General features: G+C 39.7%; 2 protein-coding genes across 2 annotated transcripts in view; one reads left to right on the forward strand and one right to left on the reverse strand.

Annotated features, from left to right (window-relative positions):
* ubl3 (ubiquitin like 3) overlaps positions 1-12842 on the forward strand; it is a 32672-nt gene extending 19830 nt beyond the window's left edge. The window contains exons 2-5 of the mRNA XM_022738895.1: positions 6923-7031; positions 9127-9213; positions 10828-10905; positions 12758-12842. Of these exons, the coding sequence (XP_022594616.1) occupies positions 6923-7031; positions 9127-9213; positions 10828-10905; positions 12758-12810 (327 nt within the window). The 3' untranslated portion in view covers positions 12811-12842. The remainder of the gene's footprint in view (positions 1-6922; positions 7032-9126; positions 9214-10827; positions 10906-12757) is intronic.
* Positions 12843-22563: 9721 nt separating this feature from the next.
* LOC111217185 (olfactory receptor 1-like) lies at positions 22564-24475 on the reverse strand. Its single transcript, XM_022738947.1, has 5 exons — positions 24439-24475; positions 24124-24347; positions 23602-23779; positions 23196-23499; positions 22564-22928 (listed from the first exon to the last, which is right to left on the reverse strand). The coding sequence occupies exons 2-5, from the start codon at positions 24344-24346 to the stop codon at positions 22635-22637; spliced, it is 999 nt and encodes a 332-aa protein (XP_022594668.1). The 5' UTR covers position 24347; positions 24439-24475; the 3' UTR covers positions 22564-22634.
* Between the last annotated feature and the right edge of the window lie 424 nt (positions 24476-24899).

Consider the following 24899-nt stretch of genomic DNA (forward strand, 5'->3'; position numbering starts at 1 on the left):
CTGTGGCTGAGAACGACGCTATGAGAGAGGTGGGAGCGAACCAAAACAGTGAAGTCGCAGCCAGACAGCTAAACAATATTAAAACTCACTGTACAGCTGCAGAAAGCCGAGGGGAGCTGCAGATTTTGATGATAACTCTCATGATCATGTCCGTTGTTAAAACAGGAAGTCTGAATGCTGGTGCATTGGTGATGATACAGTGTTTTTTTTCCATCAAACTTTGTTGAGACGTGTATTGTAGTCTTTTAGTAAACATTGTTCGCTTTGTGTCCAATCAGAGCAATAATCGACTGAGAACACGTCAAATGTCTTACATGTAAACATAGACTGTAATTTACTTTAATCTGTCATATCAATTCAATATTTTTCCTTTATTGGACAGTGGTGGCAGAGTTATAGATTATAGGAAATGTGGGTGGAGAAAGACAGGGGTCCCACGTCCAGGAGTCAAACCCATGCCAGATCTTAACTGTGCACAAGCAGACCTCTGACCTGTAGTCAGATTAAAGGTGGCATGTTGCTTGGGATGGTAAGAGTGCATAATAACATAATATGTTCACAGTTTTGGTTTGCTTAATAATTCTGCTGACCATTTTTCTTCACAATTTTACTACAAAGGAACTTATTTCTAAATATATACCATAAATCAAATGTATCCATGGGCAAGTTATTTAAGCAACTCCAATAAAAGTTTGTGTACAACAGTCACAGATCCCTGCAGCATTATCCAAAATTGGGACATTTGCAAACAGTTGCATGTATGAATTTCAACCAATATTTTCACAAAGCTTAACCTCATTTAGAGCAGTTCCCAGAGCCCTACCAGCAGAGTCTGACCGGATACTAAATCTTGTTTCAAAAGATGATCATCTAGGGTAAAACCTAAATACTTGCATGTCTACAAGTATGACAAAAAACTGAACCAATATGCTATTCCCTTTTTTCTAAAATGCAAGATCTGAGCTATAAACCAACCTGCTTTGTAGTCATTAATTTACACATATGAAACTGGGACTTCACAGCTTTATAAAAATATCCATCAATGCCTGATTTCATTCGTATGATTTACATTATCACAAGCCATCTGGAATTCTACAAAGGAATTAATGTAAAGACAACTCACAGGAAGACACACTTCTTCAGTGTTGCCAAAAGTACCAAAGTACATGTAATCCTACTTAAGACCTGTCTATCTTGTTATAATATTATGGTGCATTATTATTTTGTGCACCGACTACATCAGCACAGTTTGAGACGGCTTCCACTTAATGAACATGCATAAAAAAAGGACAAAACAGCACAGATGACTAACTAGCTCCCTGGTTACCAAAAGTGTTGTCATGGCAACCAGCAGAGCATGACTGTAGGCATAATCAGCTGGAGTTGGAATAAATCTTGATCAGTCAGATCACTTTGGCTGGAGCTTCCAATTGCTTTTATAACAGCAAAAAAAAAAAAGACCATTTGTCTCAATATAAAAGTTAGGAGAAGCTGACCTGACATGTGGTCGATACTCAGAATATACAAGTGATCTGTCCTCAACCTTTGTCCGATAGCCAATGTTTTGCATGTGGTGCGTGTCGTGTGTTACCAGCTGTGGGTAAAGTAGGTCAAAACAAGGCATGGCACATTAGTCACTATAGATAAGTGCCCTATAAAGATTGTTAAGTTAATAATAAACAAAATTCAGCTAGGTCAAGGTCCTACTGTTTATTTCACCGTAAAGGTCTGTTGCATCCTTCAGCACTAGCCCATTATAGTGAGGCAGATGTTTGTACTTAGCACATTTGGTTATGTGTCTTAACATCAAAGGTCTATTCAGGAATTATCTCTTTAAAGTAATTTTTTTTTAACTTGCACACATTGTGTAAAGCTGTGGAAAGTTTTATCGAGGAGTTTGCCCTTGCTGAAACATAACTAAGTTTAAGTGTATTTCTTTGTAAAGAAATTCTGAGCTAAGACAAAGCTGAACTGTCACTGAACTGAGCTTTTATTTTGACGATCCTCCTCCTTTCCAGAATGAAAATAGCCAGCTGGTAGTTTCAGCTAGAACGTTAATCTTGAGTTAGTAATGTGTCAGGCTTTGAAATGAATATTAAAGAGACCACATTTTGAGGATGGAAAATGAAAATAACAAAAACCAGTTTGAGAAGGTGCCTGAAAACTGATTGCAGTAATGCACTACCCCCCCCCCCCAACTCTTAGACACAGGTACTAACAGAGACTCTGAGATTACAAATCCTTGCCTTGGGCTTTGTTTCTCGTATCACACTATTATCAGTCAGCCATTGTTATGTAACCACTCTGTCTGTGTGTATGTGTGCACACAAAGAAATCAACTCGCACGAACAACAAAAAAAACCTCTATTTATAATATTGTATTCAGTATGTTGAAGTCAGAATGAGGTTATTTGACAAATCAAAAGAGTTTATGTTCCTGCGCAAAATGAAGCTGCAGCTTCTGAAACATGCATTCATCTCCTTTGTTCCGTCATGTGCACTGACTCCTTAAAAACACCCGTTTCAGTTTGTTTTAATTAAAGAAAGTATTGGTTCCTTGATGGAATTTGTATGCTAATTGGAGTTAATAATTGCAGTATTGCAAAATCAGGAAGAGCTTGCAAAGCTGTTTTATTTACTCCGTTTTGACTAATTAAAAATGGGACAAGTGTCTCTCAGGCTGCTCTTTTTCTTCTTTTTCTTAAGGTGCAGTTTATTCACAGTTTGTCCAACAAGCCACAAATAGCCTATTACTGTATGTCTGCTGTTTTTGTAGCTGTTAATATTCATTGAAATCCGACAGACAGAAATCGGTGCCAGAAAGAAAAGTGCCTACAAGTAATTATCAATAAAATCAGCGACTGATAATTCATGTGGGATTTGTGTAGTTAAAGTGCTGTGTAGCTACATTCTTGAGTTTACGGTCAAATTTTCTCCAGATTTAATGGGCAAGTCAAAGCGGGCGGCTTCTGGATCCAGCTGGCTTGCTTTAAACAGACCGCAGTCGAGCTAATCACCCACCTCCTCTCTTAAATTCATTCATACAGTTAGGAATCCACACTGACAGCAGTGGCTAACCTTACTGCGCAGACTACATATAAAGTTGCTCTAATATATTCCCACAGGAAGGCTTCCCACTCTGTAATTTGTTGACTGCTGCAGAGGGTCTAAAGAGCAGCAATACTCTTTAATGCTCTTATAAACACAAGCACACATAAACATACACATGCATATACACACACGCACACGCACACACACACACACACACACACACACACACACACACACACACACACACACTATTGCCTCGAGAAAGAGTTGAGAGTGGTACTCAAGGAGGAATAATTATAGATGGCATTGAATTTCCTCCTCTCCACCGTGTACAAACAGTGTTTAGCCAAGAGGGTTTGCTTACTTCACATGTTTACACCATAGCACTACTTGGCAGCAGGGTGACATTATTGTAGTGTGTCTGAAAGTCTGGTCTGAAGAGGAAACTTGACAAGCAGGGAGCTGCGTCACCAGTTTCGTGCACAGATCGCCTGTTTCGTTGTTTGTTTATTGTCAGAAGTAGCCAGGAATAGAAGTTGCTGCACCAGGATGTTTCAGCATTTTGATACCAGAACTCACAAATACATCCACATCGTCACATTGGGGAAGTGTAATACTCAGTAAGTCTCTTCTTGCAGCTCTCCACCTGCTCTGCAAAGTGGCGAAGCCTTCATACAGCTGATTTTTCACATGCTGTGTGTATGCATGAGTAACTGACTGTTTGTCTGTGGATATGTGTACGTCATGTATATGTATGTTTATGCATGTATGCTCTCCACATACCCGGAGCTGTTGTGTTTGTTACGGAGAGTAGGTTGTAATTGAATATACTTCCCTGTGCTGGCTGTGAAACCACATTACCAGCCTCTTTGCGGAAGAGAGTCCAGGGAGAAGGCACAGTGACCCTCAGGGGGAGGGGGGAGAGGAACAAGAGCAAGAGAGACCTTGATTCAGTTAAAATCAGAATCAGAATAAAGGGTGATGCAAGGAAATAGAAGCCTAAATTATTGGCAAAACCAAGCTTAATGTTTCATAGTAAGGTGTTGTTCCAGCACGAGCTGCACAGTTTCAAAGCTCACACAAGTCTCTGGACTGTACTGCAGGGATGAACACCATTATTTGAATAGATATTCCCTCATTTTGTGTATTGATGATGATGATGGAGGACACTGTCTCCATTGTCACGTGTCACCAGGAAGAAAATGGGGGAAGGGGGGAGAGAAGCAGATACAGAGATTGAAAGTTGTGCAGGTTGATGATAAGCGGGCAAAGGCTGAGTTTCCCCTGTTTAATTGAGGCTGGCTCAGTGCCTGTTGTTATTCTGTCCTTGTACATTCCTCCACTGTATATATTGTGCAGCACAAGAGATTGACAGAGTGGGGGAGAGAGAGACGGAGTGAAACAGACAGAGCGAGGGAGGGGGATGCAGAGATTGCTGCAAGGAGAGGAAGACAATATGATGTGACACAATGGAAAATGGGCAGGAAGGAGGAGGTGGGGGGGGGGGGGGGGTATAAAGCTATCTTGTAGGTGTTATCAGGTTAAGCCACCCACCACTGGCTGTCGCCATGGAGACACCATGGTAACGACCAGGTGTTCAACCAGGAAGGAGAAAGACCTTGCTTGTGTAAAGGGGCTTCCTCTGCGTGCCTCTTCCTCATTATGAGCCTTCATCTGTCTCACTGAGAGTGTCAGTCTCAGGTGTTGTCTCAGGCTGTATGTGAATAAAAACAGGAGGCAGATATAATAACATACCTTTTCCATATAATCTGTCTGTGTAGTTAAAAGTGTCCCTCCACAAATGCAATGTAAGAATGTAAGAAGTTTACACACACATACATGCTGTATGTATGTATGTATGTATATATATTCAGATTATCACTATATGTGTTTGCATTGTTTTGTATATATGTTCAGCGTGTGTGTGTGTGTGTGTGTGTGTGTGTGTGTGTGTGTGTGTGTGTGTGTCTGTATGGCTCTCCATGCTTAAACCTATAAGCTGATTTGATAACGTGCTTACAAAGATCTGTGTTTCAATCCGTTGGTGTTAGCTCTGTTACATCACTGCAGCAAGCTCTGAGTGTGAGTATGTGTGTATACGTATTCACGTGTGTGTGTGTGTGTTGCTCAGCAGAGTAGGTTTGGTGATGGTGGTGGTGGTGGGGGTGGGGGTGGGGGTGCGGACGCTCGGCACATGGAAACACACTGGCAACAATGACGCACACGTGCTTGTGCCATGCGCAAGCACTGCAGGCCAGACACACAAATACAGTAAGCAAAGGCAAACACACACCACAGACCTTTGCTCAGGCTCTTAAAGGCACACTATACCACTGCTGAATACACGTCATGCCAGCTGAGATATAACCCCTGATCTGCATCCTAATGGCTTTAAATGCAAAACATCTCGCTGTGCTTAGTTCACTTCTATGTTTGGCTGATTAATGGTGAGAGTAAAAGCAGACACACATTTTCATCGTTGGGTTGATGATAGTTATAATTTGGACGTCACAAATAATTGGACAGTCAGATTATGTTGATGCTCATACAGGGTGTGGTGTGTAATGATTGTAAGTGTTTGACCTTTGATCAAGTCGCTGCTCATCGCTCATTCACGGTATATTAAAAAATATTGATAATATAACAGAAAACAGCGAAGAGTCAGGAAAATAGCTCTGTGCTGTGAGAGAGAATAATCCAGTTCAGTAGGTTTTAGCACAGAGACCTTCAGCTCCCACTGAAGAGTTTACAATCTGCGTTGCCCTCATCTTCACATCCACCTCCTCATTTAAAATTTCCAAAGCTTTCTGTATTAAAATGCAGCATCATTTAGCAAGACGAACTGGTTCTAATTCTATTTTGGTCCTTGTGTGTAAGAATTTGTGTTTTTATCAGGATTTGGGGGATTTTGCCTCTTCTCTGTAGTTATTATCTCAAGGCCTGTTCCCACCTTAAAAATCATGTAGTAGACCCCATAATGACCTGCTGAAGTGTCCTTGAGCAAGACGCTGGTTCCTTACCGGCTCCAGAGGTGCTGTTCAGTGCCTGACTCTGACCTCTGACCTCTGTATAAAGGGACACACTATTGGTCATTTATTATTATACTTGGCTGTTACCACTGACTACTTGGTTAAGCTGTTTGGGCCAGAGTGCACATTTTAACAGCGTTCAGTATTGCACACCAGCTAACTGTTCATGTTTTACACAGTGAGAGTCCAGTTTGGTCGTGTTGAAAGATACTCAGTCTCATTCAGGAATAATACCAATCTAAATTTACCTTGTGTCGGTAAACCAAGGGGGTTTTAATGTTGTACTCCTTGCCAGGAAATTAACCCAGAAAAAGTAATACATGACAAAAAAGCAATGAAAATGTAATTGGAAAATGCAGTTAGCAGATAGCAAATAGCTGACAAAATGTGCACATGGCCTTTAATTTGTAGTTAAATGTTGGACAGGTTTTTAGTCTCATGAAGAACATCACATGATAAAGTATATGTTTAAAGCATTGTACAGGCAAGAGAATAAAGCAAAGCCAGACGACTGGCTGTGAGAAGGTGATAGGCTGCCGGTCAGGGACAGAATTGGGAACCAAGGATAAAGAAACAGAGTGTGAGGGATGAGAGAAAAAGTGAAGAGGAAGTGGGGGAGACAGATGGGAGCTGATCCTGCGGAAAGACGCTCCTTAGGGTCCTCATATCCGTCTCCTGTTGCCTATGAAATTACTTAACTTGAATCTTTGTGCTTCCTGATTCCACTTTGCTTAATGTGACACATTTGACAGTTGTTTGTGACATATTCCATTTAATGTGTCCAATAGTGTTTCTCAGTTCACAGTTCTAACGTGCTTTGCTTGTTTTTATCTGTGTTGCAGATAAACCTGCGGCTTATTTTAGTCAGCGGGAAGACGAAAGAGTTCCTCTTCTCTCCCAATGACTCGGCTGCAGACATTGCCAAACACGTCTATGACAACTGGCCGATGGGTAAGTGTCTCCATTCAGATACCGCAGTGACTGTTCCTGGCAATGACCGAAGAAGTGACAGAAGCATGTGTAATCATATGGTTAAGATAATGAAAAAGTCATGCAGCCGTTTCTTCATCTTCATTATAACTGAAAGTAAAAAGTGAGTAAAAAGTACAATATTCCCTATGTAATGCTGTGGAGTCAAAGTAGCATGAAATGGAAATACCAAAGTGAAGTACAAGTACCTTAAAAACAGTCCATCACTGATCGTGGCCAAAAACAATTAATGCAGCTTTAATGTGACAGCAGAAAGTCAACAGACTTTCAGGTCACAGTTCCTCCGTCAGTGGGAGAGTCTTCGGAGATGTGTAGTCAGTTAACGGTTTGTTGGCTAAAGAGAGCAGTGATTACTTCATAATTTTTTTTGATTACTCTTTTTCCAACATGGTTATTAAATATACATTCCCCAAAGAAAGAACTTAAGATTTAAACTTGCCGTGGGGATGATTTCAAGTTATCACAATAGTGGTTATGTGAGCTAACATAACACATTTCAGTCCTTGTGGATTAAGATGCACAAAACATACCTGTCTCCGAGCTGCGTTATTTAAACTTGAGATCCTCGTGCTTTTGTGACTCGCATGTCTGCTTCACATTAGCTGCAAAAATGTAAACGACCAGATTTTGGTATGCGGTCTTTGATATGCTCACTGGAACGTTTGCTGTTTTCCCACATTCTGCACATAGATAACTCGGACCCATATTGTGCTATTTTGTAATAAATCACATTATTGTATAAGCACAGCTGCAGTATGTTTGCATAAGTAGTAATTGTTTAGCTGCTAATGCACTTGGAAACCAGACGATCTGACTTAGCTTGGCTGTATTTTCTAAAACGACGATAAAGGCAGCTGAGGAGCTATACTCTTGTTTCCAGAGAGCTGAGATCACATTCAAACCCACTGCTAATGACTTACATGTAGGTCTGTGTAGCAGTATAGGAATGTGCAAATCTTTGGTGGAGGGTAATTAGATCGCCCTCCTCCTGTCAGCCTGATTATCATTGCATACAGGAATGTGGGATTGCAGTGCAGCCACCTCCTTTCTGTAATACACCCACTCCCTAAGTGCTGCTACACCAGTGTTAGAATTCATTTGATACTTCCGACCTTACACCACCTTCAGATCTGCACAGACTGCAGCCTTTTCCCACGGTGCTGTGAATGTAGTCCGATTCAGCAGAAGCCCACCTTGCGTGAAAAACTATAAATTATACCGATGGACCCAGATTCTCTTCCACGTGAAGAAGTTTCCGTTCTGTCCTGTCGATTTCTGATATGTTCCTCCCAGACAACAGATCTGAACCCTGTGAAACCCAGAGCAGGCGTTAACTCATCACCAACACCCTCTTGTTTAGCTGGAGACAAACATCTGGTGGCCAGACTCTGCTGCCGTGCAACACCACCCCACCCCACCCCTCCTCTCTCGCTGTTTTCTCTCTCATTTAATGCCGTCACTTTTGTCTTCAGCTCTTCCCAAGCCACACCTTTTCTTCTCTTGCTCTGAGTCTTTCTCACATTCTGTAGTGAATCCCACAAAGCCCACATATTATACATTCTGGATGTAATAATCTAAAATAAAGGCCATGAATGTCTTAAAATATCTTCAGTGCGGTTGTTGGTGGTCATTCTTTCCGCGATGCAATGACAGATTTCTTTTCATTATACTGTAAGTCTGAGATTGACACAAAACAGGACTGGTGTAGTAGCTTCTCATCATATAGCCTCGCCGAACTGAAGTCAGAGCCTCTTAACAATTAAATTCCTTTTTAAAGAAAATTCAATAGCAGGTAGCAATTAAAAGGTTGTGACATGTTACTTAACCTTGCGTGTTCTCAGTTTATATATTATAGATTATACAGTAATGATAATGATGCTGGTGTTTTAATGGGAAAGTGGTTAAATGTAGAAATTTAAGACAAACTTTAAGTGATATTACAGAAAAATATAAAGAAGCGATAAACAGGATATATGAAGCTTTTCACTCCATGTTGACTTTTCTCTTTAACTCTCTCTTTCCATCTCTCTCGGCCCCTTCTTTTTTTTTCTTTCAGACTGGGAGGAAGAGCAGGTCAGCAGTCCTAACATCCTGAGGCTGATCTACCAGGGACGTTTTCTGCACGGCAACGTAACACTAGGAGGTGAGAAAACACAGAAAGTACACCTCCCCTCCCAAAAAAACAAAAAAAAACAAAAAACACTTATGCGCTTGTAGACATGCACACAAAATCACAGCAGTGTGTTGCTGGAAAGTTCTTTGCTGTTCTCATCCTTTTCCTGAGCCGCAGAACAGAGGTACCTCAGTGCTCTGGACAAGCCTGCATTGACGGAGAGAGGGAGGAGAGAGGAAATACAGAAAAAGAAGGGGAAAGAGGCTGGTCAGGAAAGGGGCAAGGCTGGCGTTGGAGTAGACCTCAGGCAGCACAAAGACAGAAAGGGAGGGGGGCGTGAAAATGAATGCCATAAGTGAACAGAAAAAAAGAGGATGTCTTCTTTTGAGGCGGCGCTCTTCACTTCTCTCTGGCTTTTAGGCCTTTTCGTCTACTCAACCCAATTTTGATTTGACTGGTGTTTTGTGTGGTTAATGGGGTTATGGCGGTCCCTAACCCTTTTACACCCATCCCATTATCTATCTGATAATTCCCTTATCTTTGGTTTAACGTGTTCGCACGCCGACACAGAATCCTCCTAAAGTCGAGCCAAAAACTCCCAGTGGCTTTGAAATGCAAACACAGACACTGCACGCGCGCGCGCACACACACACACACACACACACACGACTGAAATGCAGTTTTGGGGAGTAAGTATTGGAGCGAAGAGATCAGCTTTGATCAGGTTTATTTCATCAAATATCACAGCAGGACTAGTGGAACCTGTTATATCACAAAGCATAAAATAATTGGAGAAGAATGCATTTCACCCGTCTTCCTGGCAGCCGCTGATTTCCTTTCATATTGGTATAAAAACACACTGATGAACAGCTTTAGACAGGTAATCCATGCTCAGTTGTGTTTTTGTCAAAGTTACATTATTGTTGTGTGGTAATGGAGTTGAAAGTAGGACACCAGTATGCTTGAAATCAATATTACAGTATCGACAAGTATATTTTCAATATTGCAATATGGCAAATACATGAAAAAATCACTGAATTTGAAAACACATTACATGTGCATTACATGTGGTCAATCACTTCCTGTGTGTAAAATGAAAATGCCAATAGTTTATTCTGATAATCATTGATTTGGGACAAAAGAATTGACATGATGGTGGCATCACCAAATATTTTTGATTCTGATTTGATTTTGATTTTCTATCGAGAGTTTGCTGAGTGATTTACACATTTCATGAAGTGGGAAACATTATGACTTTCAGCAGCAGCCAATCAGCCTGTGTGAAATAACTGCCATTGTTCAAATACTTGCTTTACATAAAGGTTTACCTTCTTGGCCATTTCAGACTCTTTCCTTACCTGCAAAGATGATTATTTTGAAATAAAATGACTTTACAGTCATATATTTCCACACCTTCAGCCACAGCTTATTATTGAGCTGTTTAAATGTAGCTCTTTATCTACGGTTCATTACCATAACGCTTAACTCTTTCCAGTGTAGCAGAATTTGTATTCTGCTATCTCAGAGAACAGCTGAAGCGTCAGGTAACACTGATGGTGACTGACTTTGTAAAGACAGATCTACTGTCGCTAACTGAATAACCTCTAACTCTCTGTCTGTCTCTCTCATTTCTCCCCCTGCTAGCCCTCAAACTGCCCTTGGGGAAGACCACAGTGATGCATTTAGTTGCCAGAGAGACTTTGCCTGAGCCAAATTCCCAAGGTAACCAGCGTTCTGTCTCCCTTCTTTCTTTTCAGACGGCTTTCACACTCTGAACAACTTTAAACGTTCTGCTCCCAGCCATTATTTATCTCCACACATGGCTTCTGTTTTAGGAAGAGCCACTGGCGCAAATAATTGGCTCCCTTAAGTGTATCCCCAAGATACAGCACATTGTGCAGAATACACAGCTAATATAAATCATATTAGGTGACAGGTCTCTTTTTTTGTGATTGTGTAGTACGAGGTGATTTTATGCAGAGACGGTGGCTGACCTCGGCTGTGGATTATTAGATCTAACAAATAGAGATCAGAGACACATCTAAGTTCGCTGGTCGCACAAAGCATTCTAGTCATTTACTGTCTTTAGTAGGACTAATTTGCAATGCATTCTGGGTATAATGAACGAAAGGTAAGGTTAGGTAAAATAAATAATTACCTGACTCCAGAAGAAAACCTGTGTTTCCTGGATGAGCAATTACAAGACAAAGTCCAATTGTGAACTGAAGTGAAGAAAGAGCAGAGAAAACACAAGGGGCTGCAGTGGTGGGGGCGTGTGGCGTCAAGCACCAGTGAGACATGAAGTACAATCCCCGAGGTCCTGGTTGAGTAACGGATCCACGAGTGAAGCCAAAATGCTACACGTTGGTTTATAATAAATAAATCTATCAGGATTGTTTGTTAGTTTTTTTTTTTGATTGGCCATCAATCACATCCCACTGGTATTACAGTAAAAGTTGTGCGTGATTCGACCCAAGCCTTAGTTTTTTTTTGCCGGAGCCTCCATTCCCGACAGAGCGTCCACGTTCAGATCAATGAGACAGCGGCGCTTTTATCTTATCGCACGATGTTTATGTTAAGTTGTCTAAATTTGAAAATGCTGTGAAAACAATTTGAACTCACATTAGTGTTTCCAGATGTAGAGACCTCTGCTCACTGTGAAACGCCTGAACAACACCAAAGCGGCTAAATCGCTTCTTCTTCACCTTCTTTTCAGTTGGCAAACAACAAAACTGCATCACAGCCGAACAGTGGAACAGATAGAACAGCTCACCTTTTGTGACTTTTCTGCCTTTTTAAATACATGATTACAGAATAAGTTTTAAGTGGTCTTCGTAACTTTGCTGCCACATAACCCTCGCTACGGCTCCACACCCAGCCGGCTACTCCGCCACGTCTCAGCCCACTACACCTTGATCTGCTCTCTGTGGTCACCTGCACTGTGATTTAATGCAGATGAATTCACAGTATAGTCGTTCTCATTTACATATTTTTCTCTTTTTGTTGTCAGACAGCTTAAAAAGTATGACTTTGTGATTTTAATTGTGGCCAATTAACCCTGCATGTTAACCAGCAGTCGTTCTGAAGCTGCTGAGCTGCGGTGATAAAATCACTGTATCTCCAGATAAATGACAACAGCTCTGCTACATAATCAGTGGTTCATGTTCAGCTGATGAACGATCAGAGTGAAAGTCAGAGGTGACTGAAGGATGCCCTCTTAACTTAACTGGCGCACAGCCGTCTGTTTACCCCAAACACCAACTCGCTGTTTTTTTACACAATCTGGAGGCTGTTCCAGTTTGGAGGAGATAAAAAGCTGTTTTAGTCTGGACGCAGGGCTGAAAAGATGAGTTTACAAATTCCTTTGCTTAATGTGGACGTTCTCCATGACTGGCTTAACTCTGTAGACCAGTATGTTTGTGAAACTGACCTCAAATCACATTTAAAAGTAAAATGTTTTCAAACGATTTCTCACCGTATATATTTGGCTGCTTACCTGCCTTGACTGTGTAGGATCAGTGTTTGTCTTGATGATGATGTTTGTATATTTGTGTGTGTGTTTGTGTGTTCCCAGGTCAGAGGAATAGAGAGAAGACCGGGGAGAGTAACTGCTGTGTCATTCTGTAAATACACACCTCCGCTGCCGGCCCCCCACCCCCACCCCCCCACCCTTCTCATCTGTTTCTCACCCTCAACGTTCTGGACCTAATGAGCTTGTTCCCTGTCCTGCAGGCCTGTCCAACAAAGCAGATATGCATACAAAAAAAAACAAAAAAACTACCACACACACACACACACACACACACACACACACACACACACACACACACACACACACACACGCACACACGCACACAAACACACACACTCTTCTCTTTTTCTTTTTCTTCCTTCTCTCATACACTCACACATACATGGAAAGACAGCAGGCTCAGGCTGATCCAGGACTCAGAGTTGGGAGCAGGAAATTGATTAACGATAGAGTTGATTCCTTTGTTGTACTTGATTTTTTGTCATAACTGAAAATTTGAGGGAGGAACTGGATTTGCATGTTTTTTTTGTTTTTTTTTTCTTTCTTTCTTAATGCACACCTTTTTAAGCCTTCTGCCATACACATGCACGCAGACATACACACATTGTTAAGCCATCCACAACTGGTCTGTTCAAAGTCAGTCCCTAACTGGCTCCTCATTCTAGCTGGTTGTAATAGTAATGCAGTGCCCGAGTTTGTGTGTGTGGCCTTGTTTTCTCATACAGACCGCTGACAATTTTAACCACTAACAGCTCACCAACATGCAAACACACACCCACACACACACACATGATTATGACACCCTGGCTATACATCCAACCATATGTGCTTGTGTGATCTCCCTCAGTGCAGCAGATAAAGCTTAGATGTGCCTGTTCAGAGAACTCAAACCAGGACACACGCACAAACACAAACACACACACACACACACATACACACACACATGCACACAACTGTGTCCTTTATACTGCCCTCCTCTGCACGTGCCCTTAAATGGCACATGAGAGAAATTATTCCTTTTTATCTGCAAAGCGCTGTAGAGACCGAACACATCCTCCTCTCTCAGTCGTCACATCTTAGCCAAACAAAGCCTAAACAAGCAAACAAATAGACAAACAAACCAATGTTGGTGGTCTTGTTTTTGGTTATTTGTTTGTCCGTGACATTTGTGACTGTGTTTTGACAGTCCATGCATATTACTGACCGACCAGTGTTGTGATTAATAAAACATCATGTCAGTTTTCTTCCCTACCTGATGCCCCCCCCCCTCCCCTCCTCAAGGAAATGCTCATTGTGCTCCGTTTTTTTTAACAGTGTTGTTTCGGATCTCTCTCTCTGACAATTGCTGTTCTAGCAGGGAAATTAACTCTGAATGGAAAAAAAGCTCCTTATTTGTCTTAATTTGCTTCTTTCTCTCTCCTTAATTCTCTCTCTGCATTAATAAGTCCATTTTGCACAACTGAAGCATGTGCTCCTTCATCAGATTAATAAAAATGTATAAAAAGTTTTATGGTTTTATTTTATATTTTTCCAATGGAAGTAATGTTCCAAACTAAGGTAACGTGTAGAATATATTTAATATGAATCTTATATAGAACATGATGAATCTAGATCTTGTTGATATACAGTATATTGGTGTTTAGTCTATGATTGTGTATACGGTTAGCTTCTAGCCAGTTCACAGTCACTCGCTGACAATGTCTTGTGCTTAACAGCAGCAAAACCACCCTAATCATCGACAGACTGTACTTTTATTTTCTTTCTTCTGTGCTCTTTTATTATTATTATATTTTTTTCATTTGTTTATAATTTAATGTAATCCTTTTTCTTTGTGGTTTTTTGCTTTAAAAGAATCGCTTTGTAACAGCACTAGGTCTTAAAAAAAAATATTGTTTATATTGATCAGGGTTCAAATCTGTACAGAGATAAACGTTTTCAAACCAATTGTAAATAGCACTAATGCTCCCTCTCCCTCCTCCAAACTTCAAAATGGAATACATCTGTAAACTAAATAAAGGTTATTGAAGTGCACTGCTTTTTGTCATGACTCCCTGCGCTTAGATCATAAAATTCCTGAAACAGTGTCACTTGGGTTTGACAGCGTTGACTGTTGACACAAGGCAATGATATTTAACAGTGTTTCGACAGACTACTAAATCAGATGGGTATTTATGGCTGACTCAACTAAAGTTCCCCTTTGTGATGACTACGTGACAGTGGATAGTGAATATATTTATGTAGAAATTGCACTTGATAAATGACTTGTCCTTTGGGGAAAATGTCAGCGGATGAGGTTTGGAAAAACCTTGGTTCAAGTTAGAAATTACACACGTTAAAACCACAGCTACAGTAAATCAGTAAATCAGCTGACTCATTTCATTTGAAGTTATGAGTTAAGTAGCTGGATTCTTTGTAAAAATGTAAAAATACTCCACAAGTAAAACTCCTGCATTCAGAATTTTACCTAAATGAAGGTACAGTGTGGTCAAGTAAAATGGACCAAAAGTGTAAAAATTCAAGTAGTCGCTATGCAGAATGAATGTTTTTAGAGTTATATTATCATATATATTACATTAATTTTATTCATTATCATTACTGATGAATTGATGCATTGTACGTGGTGAGATGGAGCTTTTTTTAACCACTTAATGTCCCTTTTGGTCTGTATATCACAAAACATGGTTGCTTCATTCTCCTTTTACAGGAACTAATAGCTGCATGGTAGTTATAATAGTAAAATGTAACAAAGTACATACTGAAATACTACATCATTGTTCCTATGGTACTTGTACTTTACTTGAGTATATCCATTTCATGCTATTTTATACCTACACTCCACGACATGTCAGATGGACATATTGTACTTTTTACTCCACTTCATTTACACTTTTATCCAAAGTGACTTACAAGTGAGGGGCAACATTAAATTTGGTGCAGTAGGAGACCTTGGTGTAAGTACTGAGCACTTCACTCAATATTCAAGCTGATGAAGGCTTAATGCAATGAAAAAATAAAAAAATGAATTGCATCATTTTTCCGTGGCAACCATGTGATGCTGTCGAGTCACTTGTCCAGTTTGCATAACAGCCAGTAGGCCAAAGTGCAGCAGGAAAAACAGTGTTGAACACAGAGTACAGTCCAGCCTGCTGATCTGAGAGCAGTTTTGCAAACATGTTATAACTCCTAAACAAGATGCTACATTACTGTGGGAGTAGTTTTAAGTATATATTACTCATGTAAATACATTGGAGTGATTGACAGCACAGCATGAGAGGGCTAAGAAAATATTTCACTAGAAGGTGATGACTGTACTTGTGTTGCCTTCACTGAACCCCTGTGTAGCTTTTTCCTCTCCTCCTCCCTGCAGTCATGCTGTGTTCAACACACAGTGACTGTAATGTGGGCCAGATATTCAACATGAATACAACTATTCCTCTGTTATTTACACACACATACACAGAAAGAGTCTGGGTGCAGGCAGAGAGGATTGTGGTTACAGTAGCACCACTCAGGACGGCACAGTCTTTTTATTTGTGTGACATTAAACCACTCAGTGCTGCTGCTGCCTGGCCTCTGAACAATACACCAGTCTCCTCATACAGGCAAATTATTGTTTCAAAAGCAGCGTAAGTTCGAATGAGTAAACACTTTGCAGCATCATTTAAATATATCTGACATTTACAACAGTGACATTTAAGTAAACAGCTCGACTACATCTACAAACATGAATGAAACTGATGTGATTTCCTGTATTTGACACAAACTTCTGACTACAACAAAAGAGTGTAAAATGGACAATACTGGGGATGTATGGGGAACCCCTTTTCTGGAAGCTACACAGTCATTACTCATGTTTGGATGGATTATATGGCAAAAATATAATTATGGGGTAACATTCACCACGTGAAACAACATGGCAAGAGATGATTTTCTTTGCTCAGTGTGTAACCTATTACAGTAAGACATGAGGATGTTGCCATCTTCTGGCAAATTGCCTGTATAGCATCATTATAAAAGCCAGTGTTGTAAATGTGCACAGTAATTTTTTTGATACTATATGAGATGGATTATATTAGTGCTGTTTTTTTTTTTTAGTAAACACCTTATTATCGACATTCAAAACTACTTGATATTATTACATTTGTCCTGTACCCCCAAGAAAACAGATTTTCCATTTTTATTTTATTATAGCTTGGGAGTAAATCTATGACGCTGTTGTTTTAAAATGTCTGAGAATCACAGACATGAATTACATTTAAAATCCGAATGTAAGTATAATCTGTCTGGTTCTTCACTAAACTAAACACTAAACTGAACTAAAAATATAAACCGGTTCAATGAACGGCATTCAACACTGATCATATTTTAAAAAAATCTTTGCATTGGATTCACTCTCAACTCAGTGTGTAAAGGAAAAGAGTTGTTTGAAAACTAAAAGGTCATGTGTATGGATTCCTTCTTCTACCCTTTTGCTTTTGTGTCTCTTTCTTGCAACAATTAAACATTTGTCTGTTTTGGTTTTGACAGCCTGTATCAGAAATGTCTGCAGCTTCTCTGTGTGTGTGTTTTGATTCACAATCGGATGGAAATGTCGTCTGTTTCTTACAGTACGTTCCCATCAGAGCACCAAATTGTTCAGATAGTAAAATGTTTCAAATTATGTTGATGCTGTCTGTGTCCCAAAACTCCCAAACCTTCAGCTTCTTCCTACTGTGTTACACATCATAACAGTTCAGTCTGAAGCTACAGGACTTAGAAGCTTTGTTTACATCTTAATGCAGGAAATGGACAGTGGATGCAGAATGGCTTTTTATTTTGGAATTAAAGCACTATTGGTTCACATACAGATAGAGTCAAAGTAGTATATATATAGTAGCAGTATATATACGGTTACAGGAAAGTATTAACCGTCACTCTTTACTTTCTTGAATAATACTAGGTTGGTGGGTACCATTTAAGCGCTAGAGTAAAATGACATGATGTTGCACTCGCTTGTACAGTAGGTGGCGGTATGCACCATAAAGTTGTTTGCGATCCGCCAGTAAACTCAGAGAAGTAGACGAAGAAGAAGAAGTAGGTATTAAGCGCTTGAGCTAGCAACTGAAAACAGTGCTTGACACTAAAATACTGTTCTCTTTCAACATTCTTTTCGGTATCTCACTATGGGACACGCTCCCCGCGCTGTCCCCCAAAAAGTTATTTTACACTACACCAGTCTTGACTGGCAGACATACGTGACATCGGCTTCCTAGAGGAGGGACTTACTCCTACTATAAAACCCTGACATCACGTTACCTCTTCTCGCTTCCAGAAGCATCCTCTCAGACGGCAGGTGTAGCTAACGGGCTAGCCACTCGGTCGTTGAACGCTACCCGGCGCTGCATTGCTAACAGCACAGTAGCTGGACTGTCACCAAACAGCAGTTGCCGCAACTAGTCACCATACTAGCTGTACAGAGGATCTTTGGTATTAACCGCATGAGCTAGCATCTGAAAACAAGACTTGATACTAAAATATTGGTGTGGTCAATATATCAAACAGAAGGAATTTGAAATAATGTGAATTTGGCTCTAAATAAAGTCTGTCACCTCCTGCACTAGAGGTAAGTGAAGGCCCCAGTCACTATTTAAGGAAATACAGTAGGTGAAAACTGATGAAATAAGTGACGAAAAAGGAAAGATATTTTGTCGCTTAAAGCTTCCTCTCTGAGTGATAATTTTACAAGTAAATAAAACGGAAATCACAGCACAGCCTTTGTCTTTAAATTATGTGATTGGCGATTTTGTCTGATGATGTCACGGTTAGAAGAGGAAATACCCTGATATGAACAATGTGGGCCACAGAAAATGGCCAGGCCGAAATAAATGACGGTTGGTAACGTTAACGGTCAGAGAACAACTTCTACTGCTGGACAGGAAGTATTCAATAACGGTGGACAAAAAAAATACCCCTCACCAAACAACGTTGGAGAATATACTCATGCAAGCCATAAAGGTGAGGTTTTTACTTAATTTGAAGTGTTTTCAAACTAATATATGTTTAAGTTCTTCAAGAGGACCACAAACATTGTATTCGAACATACAGCACTGAAGCTAGCTAGCGTCCTATTCACAACGTATGACTTGCAGATTATTGGGAAAATTAAATAACAATATTGATCCACTTATTGTTGTGAAAGGGTGTTAGGCATCCCAGTAATACTGCTATAATACTTCAACACTAAAACCCAGCAAAGCAAGGTCAAAAAAGTTGAGTTCAGTGCCTTTCCTAGATTCAGTTGCAACCTTAGTTGTATCTGTTTCTATTAATGTAAATGCAAGTTAGATTGTTTGAAAAAAAAAAGACCGACATATTTTATATTTTAAATGTAAAATGTTAGTTTCCTTACAACTATGCAAGCTAAGTAAGATGTAAGAGCAAAGTAAGAAGAAGGAAGAAGTTGGAGCCATGTTTCTATGGTAACAATCAGTGACACCTGCTGACCAGTGGCACCAAATGACCAAAAGGCAAGAACATGGCTCATCAACTGGTTTGATAATAATGTGTGAAGCCCTGCCACATTAGGAAGCCACAGCAACTCATCTCTGCTACAGGTCTGCACTGTGTTAAGATTTTATGCTACTAGAGGTTTTTTGTATTATTACAGTCTTTGCTGAATTAGTTTTCCAAACAAAATGACCTGTAACTGTGGGATTCTGCTTGAAGGAAAATATTTTCTGCTGGACTGAACAGAGCTGAGTGGTTTGGTTTTTCGTGGACAGCCATGTTTTTTTTTTTTTAAAGTGACTCAAACTCTTAATTTACTCAAAATTCATGGCAAATGAGTCATATTTAAGATAGTCAAGAAGTAGACAGCTTTGTGCCATGGATGAATTTAAATGTCCATATGAAGTCTAATATCAATTTGATCTAAGCCAAAGTCAAAATCTATTTTTGTGTAAAATGGCCTCTGGTCTATATGCAAGACCCCTATACTTGGACTTTAGCTTGGAGACATATATATATATATATATATATACAGTATATATATTATCTTGATTTTATTTGAATGTGTTGTGTCCCTAGAGCTTCAATAATCTCTTGAGGAAGTTCTGATGCAGTTTTAGTGACAGCAAATTAAATTAATAAGACATGAATGATGTATGTATCTCAGGAATTTACTAAGCAGGAATTGGGTTTAGTTAACCTCTGTCGTGCTAATTATTTAGAATTTAGCAAAAAAAAAATGAGAGACAAACATAAATAATTATATACCTCCAAATTAGTTAAATATTTTTCTGTCATGTGTAAAGCAAAACAGACTTGAAATGCTCTGCTAGTTAATTAGTAATTTAATGAGACCTATTGTTGCGCATCTTGACATGAAGTTGACAAATCATAAACCATTCCTTTCAGGTGTCAATACATTTGAGAGGCTTGGAAATGAGAAAAGTGGGTTTGTGAGTACAGTATTTTTGGTTTGAAATTCCTGACCAGCTGGGAAAATCTTGCAAGGGAATGTGGATATGTAACCTTTCTCTCCTTGCATAACTTTCATTAAACTGCCCTTCATCAATGATTGACTAAACAAAGGGTGGCACAATTTTTAGGCTCTTACTTCAGTGTACTTGTGTCTTTAGGACACTGAAATGCAATTTTTGATAAAAAAAAAAAAATAGCTGTATCAATTTGGAAGCATCTTGTATGAGAAGACTGAAACAAGAGTGTAATTGCTGTTAGGAGTTGGTTGAGACTTGGTTGAAGTTTTGTAAAATAGTGCAATGTGTGTCGGCCAGTCAGTCTTGTTTGTTAGTGCTGGAGCTCGGTGCTCAGCTAAGATTAGGTGATGGCAAGTGAAGTATTCACATAATATTGGTGCTGCACTTTGCCTGTGCAGTTGAGTTCCACCTCTTCAGTTCTGTCAATATAACATTATTAACTATAGTTATTACGAAAAGTGATGTTTGGTATTTGTGAATTGATTGAGAATTGTAGAATATGAGAATTGAATTCTTATGTGAATCCCTACTTTACCCATAATGCACAATTCCAGTTCATGGCATAGACTGTATGGTTGATGGTCAGAATTCAGCTGAGTTGTTGACACCTGGGAAATAGAATATAGTTTCTTTACTAATTCGCTCCATTGCTGAAAAGAGTTTTCCTTTGATGATTCAGATTATTTTTACAAATAAGTAATACAGTAGCTCAACTAACTTCATGAGGCAATGTCTTCCACCTTACCTAACATAACCCCACCACTCTCTCTTGACTGTCCCCTGCAGTCTGGGACAAAGTCATACCTAACTGTTCTGGATGTGTCATCATCCTGCAAAAGCAGTGTCGACAAACAACTCATTAACAGCCTCATTAAGGAGACTTGTTTCAGCTTTCAACGAGGGACTAAAGTATAGTTCAGTTGTGAACTTCTTACTCAAGAGGACTGCAAAAAGCAAACAGAGAGAAGTAGTCAGAAGAAGCCTGAAGTACAAAGCGACAAAAAAAGATTGATCCTTCTGAATTTATGGGCATTCAGTATTTATAATGTAAAAAGCAGATTAGATCCATTAACAGTGTAGCGTACATACCTGGCATAGGGTCAGCTCCAGAAGACTGGAGAGCATAAGCAAAATCTCCAGTTTGTAACAATAAGACTCTGCCTATTGATATTTGATTGTTTCTTATATAGGAAAAGTAACAACGAAAGGACTGATTATCACTAAGGTGTGAATCCTGGCCTCTCTGTGCCATGCATGAACACACACACACACACACACACACACGAGAGAAATTATTCCTTTTTATCTGCAAAGCCTCTCTCGGTCGTCACCTTAGATGTAAATACTAAGCACTTCACTCAATATTCAAGCTGATGAAGTCTTAATGCAATATAATTTTTCCGTGGCAACCATGTGATGCTGTCGAGTCACTTGTCCAGTTTGCATAACAGCCAGTAGGCCAAAGTGCAGCAGGAAAAACAGTGTTGAACACAGAGTACAGTCCAGCCTGCTGATCTGAGAGCAGTTTTGCAAACATGTTATAACTCCTAAACAAGATGCTACATTACTGTGGGAGTAGTTTTAGGTATATATTACTCATGTACATATATTGGAGTGATTGACAGCACAGTATGAGAGGGCTAAAAACATATTTCACCAGAATGTGATGACTGTACTTGTGTTGCCTTCACTGAACCCCTGTGTAGCTTTTTCCTCTCCTCCTCCCTGCAGTCATGCTGTGTTCAACACACAGTGACTGTAATGTGGGCCAGATATTCAACATGAATACAACTATTCCTCTGTTATTTACACACACATACACAGAAAGAGTCTGGGTGCAGGCAGAGAGGATTGTGGTTACAGTAGCACCACTCAGGACGGCACAGTCTTTTTATTTGTGTGACATTAAACCACTCAGTGCTGCTGCTGCTGCCAGGCCTCTGAACAATACACCAGTCTCCTCATACAGGCAAATTATTGTTTCAAAAGCAGCGTAAGTTCGAATGAGTAAACACTTTGCAGCATCATTTAAATATATCTGACATTTACAACAGTGACATCATTATCAACATTTAAAACTACTTGATATTATTACATTTGTCCTGTACTCCCAGGAACACTGATTTTCCATTTTTATTTTATTATAGGTTGGAGTAAATCTATGATGCTGTTGTTTTAAAATATCTCTGTAAATGTATTTTATGAGCTCTTGTCTAATATTATTCTATCGTGTGTTTTGAAGTCTTCCTATGGATACAGTGGATGCAGAATGGCTTTTTATTTTGGAATTAAGCACGATTGGTTCACATACAGATAGAGTGAAAGTCGGATATAAATTTATATAATATATATATATTATAGTAGCATATATTACCATATACACATCAGTAATTTCATTTTCATGCTCATCAAAACAACAGTAAAAGGTGATGGATGATTTGTCAGTTTGACATGGTGACAGCAACAATTTGGCCATGCTTTGTAGGCATGACACCCTTTCTTTTCTGCACCCAGCGTCTGAATATTTGCTTGATCTCCTTGGTTCTCAGACAGTAGATGAACGGGTTGATGACTGGAGGGAAAAGACTGTAGAAGACGGTGGTAGCTATACTCTTGTCGGGGGTCATTGTCAGGTTAGGAATGAAAGGTGTGACATAGACAAAGAAACGTGGTATGTAGTAGATAGCAATGATACAGCCTTGGGTGGCACAGGTAGAGAAGGTCTTCATTCTCCCCTGAGGAGGACAGCAGTTTGGGGTTAAAATGAGTTATGAATTATAAAATAGAAAGATAGAAAATACATGTCACATTTAGGAAAGCAGTAGTTGCTGCACAAAAAGATAAAATGCTCTAATCTAGGCAAAGTCTGCGACCTTGTGAATTTTAGGATGCAGCACTTGGTGCATTGTAATCTTAATTATGAAAGTATCTGGCCTAAACCGACAAACATACAAGATTTAAAAATACACCATTATCTAAGGATAAAAACAGCTGAGCCTCACCTGTCCTTTGGCCATGCGCAATACTGAGATGACGATGCAAATGTAAGAGAAGATGATGAATGCTAAAGGAACATAAAGAATGAACATCGCTGAAGCAAAGGCAAGACTGTATTGTCGACTGGTGTCCACACACACTAGAGATTTGAGCGACATGGTGGTACAGAAGGCTTGTATGATTTTGTTGGGTCCACAAAACGGCATCAAGGTAAAGCTGATGGTGCTAATGCCAGGGAAGATGTGAGCTATCCCCCAGCAGAAGAGAGTCAAGCCTGCCATGGTTTGGTTTGTCATCATTGTCGGGTATCTGAGGAGAGAAAGAGAGGCAGAAATAGAGGGAATGATGGACAGGAGAAGAGTGAGGGGGAAAGAAAAGAGAGATGAGACTAATCAAACTTATTTTTTTCACCTGAGAGGAAAACAGATGGCCAGATATCTGTCCAGGGCCATGGTCAATAAAATCAGAGAATTCAAGGAGCCAAAATAGTGGATCATATGCATTTGGAAGAAGCAAGTGTGAAAGCCAAGACTCCCATCATTCCACCAGTAGCGAGCAATTAGTTTGGGTAAAGCCACTGTGGCAAAACCTACAGGAAAAAGAGAAAAGTGAGAGATGTCAAGGCAAAGCAGATCACACGAGACAGTTCTACTGTTTTCTGGAAGAAAAAATGAAAAGACATAACATGAAAGATCACATTAATTTTCAAACCTAGGCGATCCAGATTGCCTCCACTGTTATAAAGGTCAATGACAGTAAATTGCACAGTTACTAAGAGCATCAATGTTTCTTTCATTGTTTCAAAGAGCCAAGTGATGAGTATTAGGAGTAATATTTATTTTTCATTTTTTATAAAAGCAGTGTAACACCTAATACACCAGAGCCTGAGAGCAGAAGACAGGGGGCAGGTGAGACAAATGATATCATATTTACCTATATCTGAGAGGGCCAGGCTGACCATGATGATGTACATGGGCTCATGGAGACTGCGCTCCAAAGTAAACACCACTACCAGCAGGAGGTTGCCCACCGCTGTGGTCACATAGAGGAAGAAGAAGAACCACGCCACTAGGACAAAGTACTCTGGCTGGAGACTTGGGAAGCCCACAATAACAAACTCTGACACACGTGTGTAGTTCTCATCCACCTGAAACATACTGAAGGCAGAGTCAAGCAGATAGTATTAGCAGTACAGTTACAGCACATGATTGAGAGGGAACATAGACTTTGAGATGTATCAGTGCTTACCTCACTGAATGGCCCTCACAGTAGGATGAACGCAAGCAGCAGCCTCTCAGTTTTATAAAGATTTTGTGACAGGCAGGAAGTATGTTGATACAACTTTGTCCTAGCAGATAAAAAAAAAGAAAAGAAAAAAGTACACTGGTTGTGTAATTAACTTTTCCATGGCACAATATGGAAATGTTTCCTGTAGATTTGGATAGATCTTAAAAAAAAACAAACAAAACAAACCAACAAAAACAGCAGGAGAGCAGGATTTAGATACTGAATGCAGCAGAAAATACACATAGATATGCAGACTTACAGTCGGAGAGGAGAAAATATAATATGAAATATAATATGAAATAAATATATCAAATATAAGAAATACTATCAGCGAACGGTAGTTTAAGAATCAAACGTAGAAGTAGTCACAATGGCCCCTGAGGCTGATATATTATTATATCTTACATGATTAATCTTTAATG

This window comes from Seriola dumerili, unplaced genomic scaffold, assembly GCF_002260705.1.
Source record: "Seriola dumerili isolate Sdu_G_001 unplaced genomic scaffold, Sdu_1.0 BDQW01000040.1, whole genome shotgun sequence".
NCBI lineage: Eukaryota > Metazoa > Chordata > Actinopteri > Carangiformes > Carangidae > Seriola > Seriola dumerili.

Bases quoted from the DNA above. Each gene is read 5' to 3' on its own strand.
- LOC111217185 (XM_022738947.1), bottom strand. From the start codon at position 24,346: ATGTTTCAGGTGGATGAGAACTACACACGTGTGTCAGAGTTTGTTATT. The intron at 23,500-23,601 runs GTGAAAAAAATA...TTCTCTCCTCAG, and splicing joins GCCATCTGTTTTCCTCTCAG to ATACCCGACAATGATGACAA. The intron at 22,929-23,195 runs GTGAGGCTCAGC...TGTCCTCCTCAG, and splicing joins TGCGCATGGCCAAAGGACAG to GGGAGAATGAAGACCTTCTC.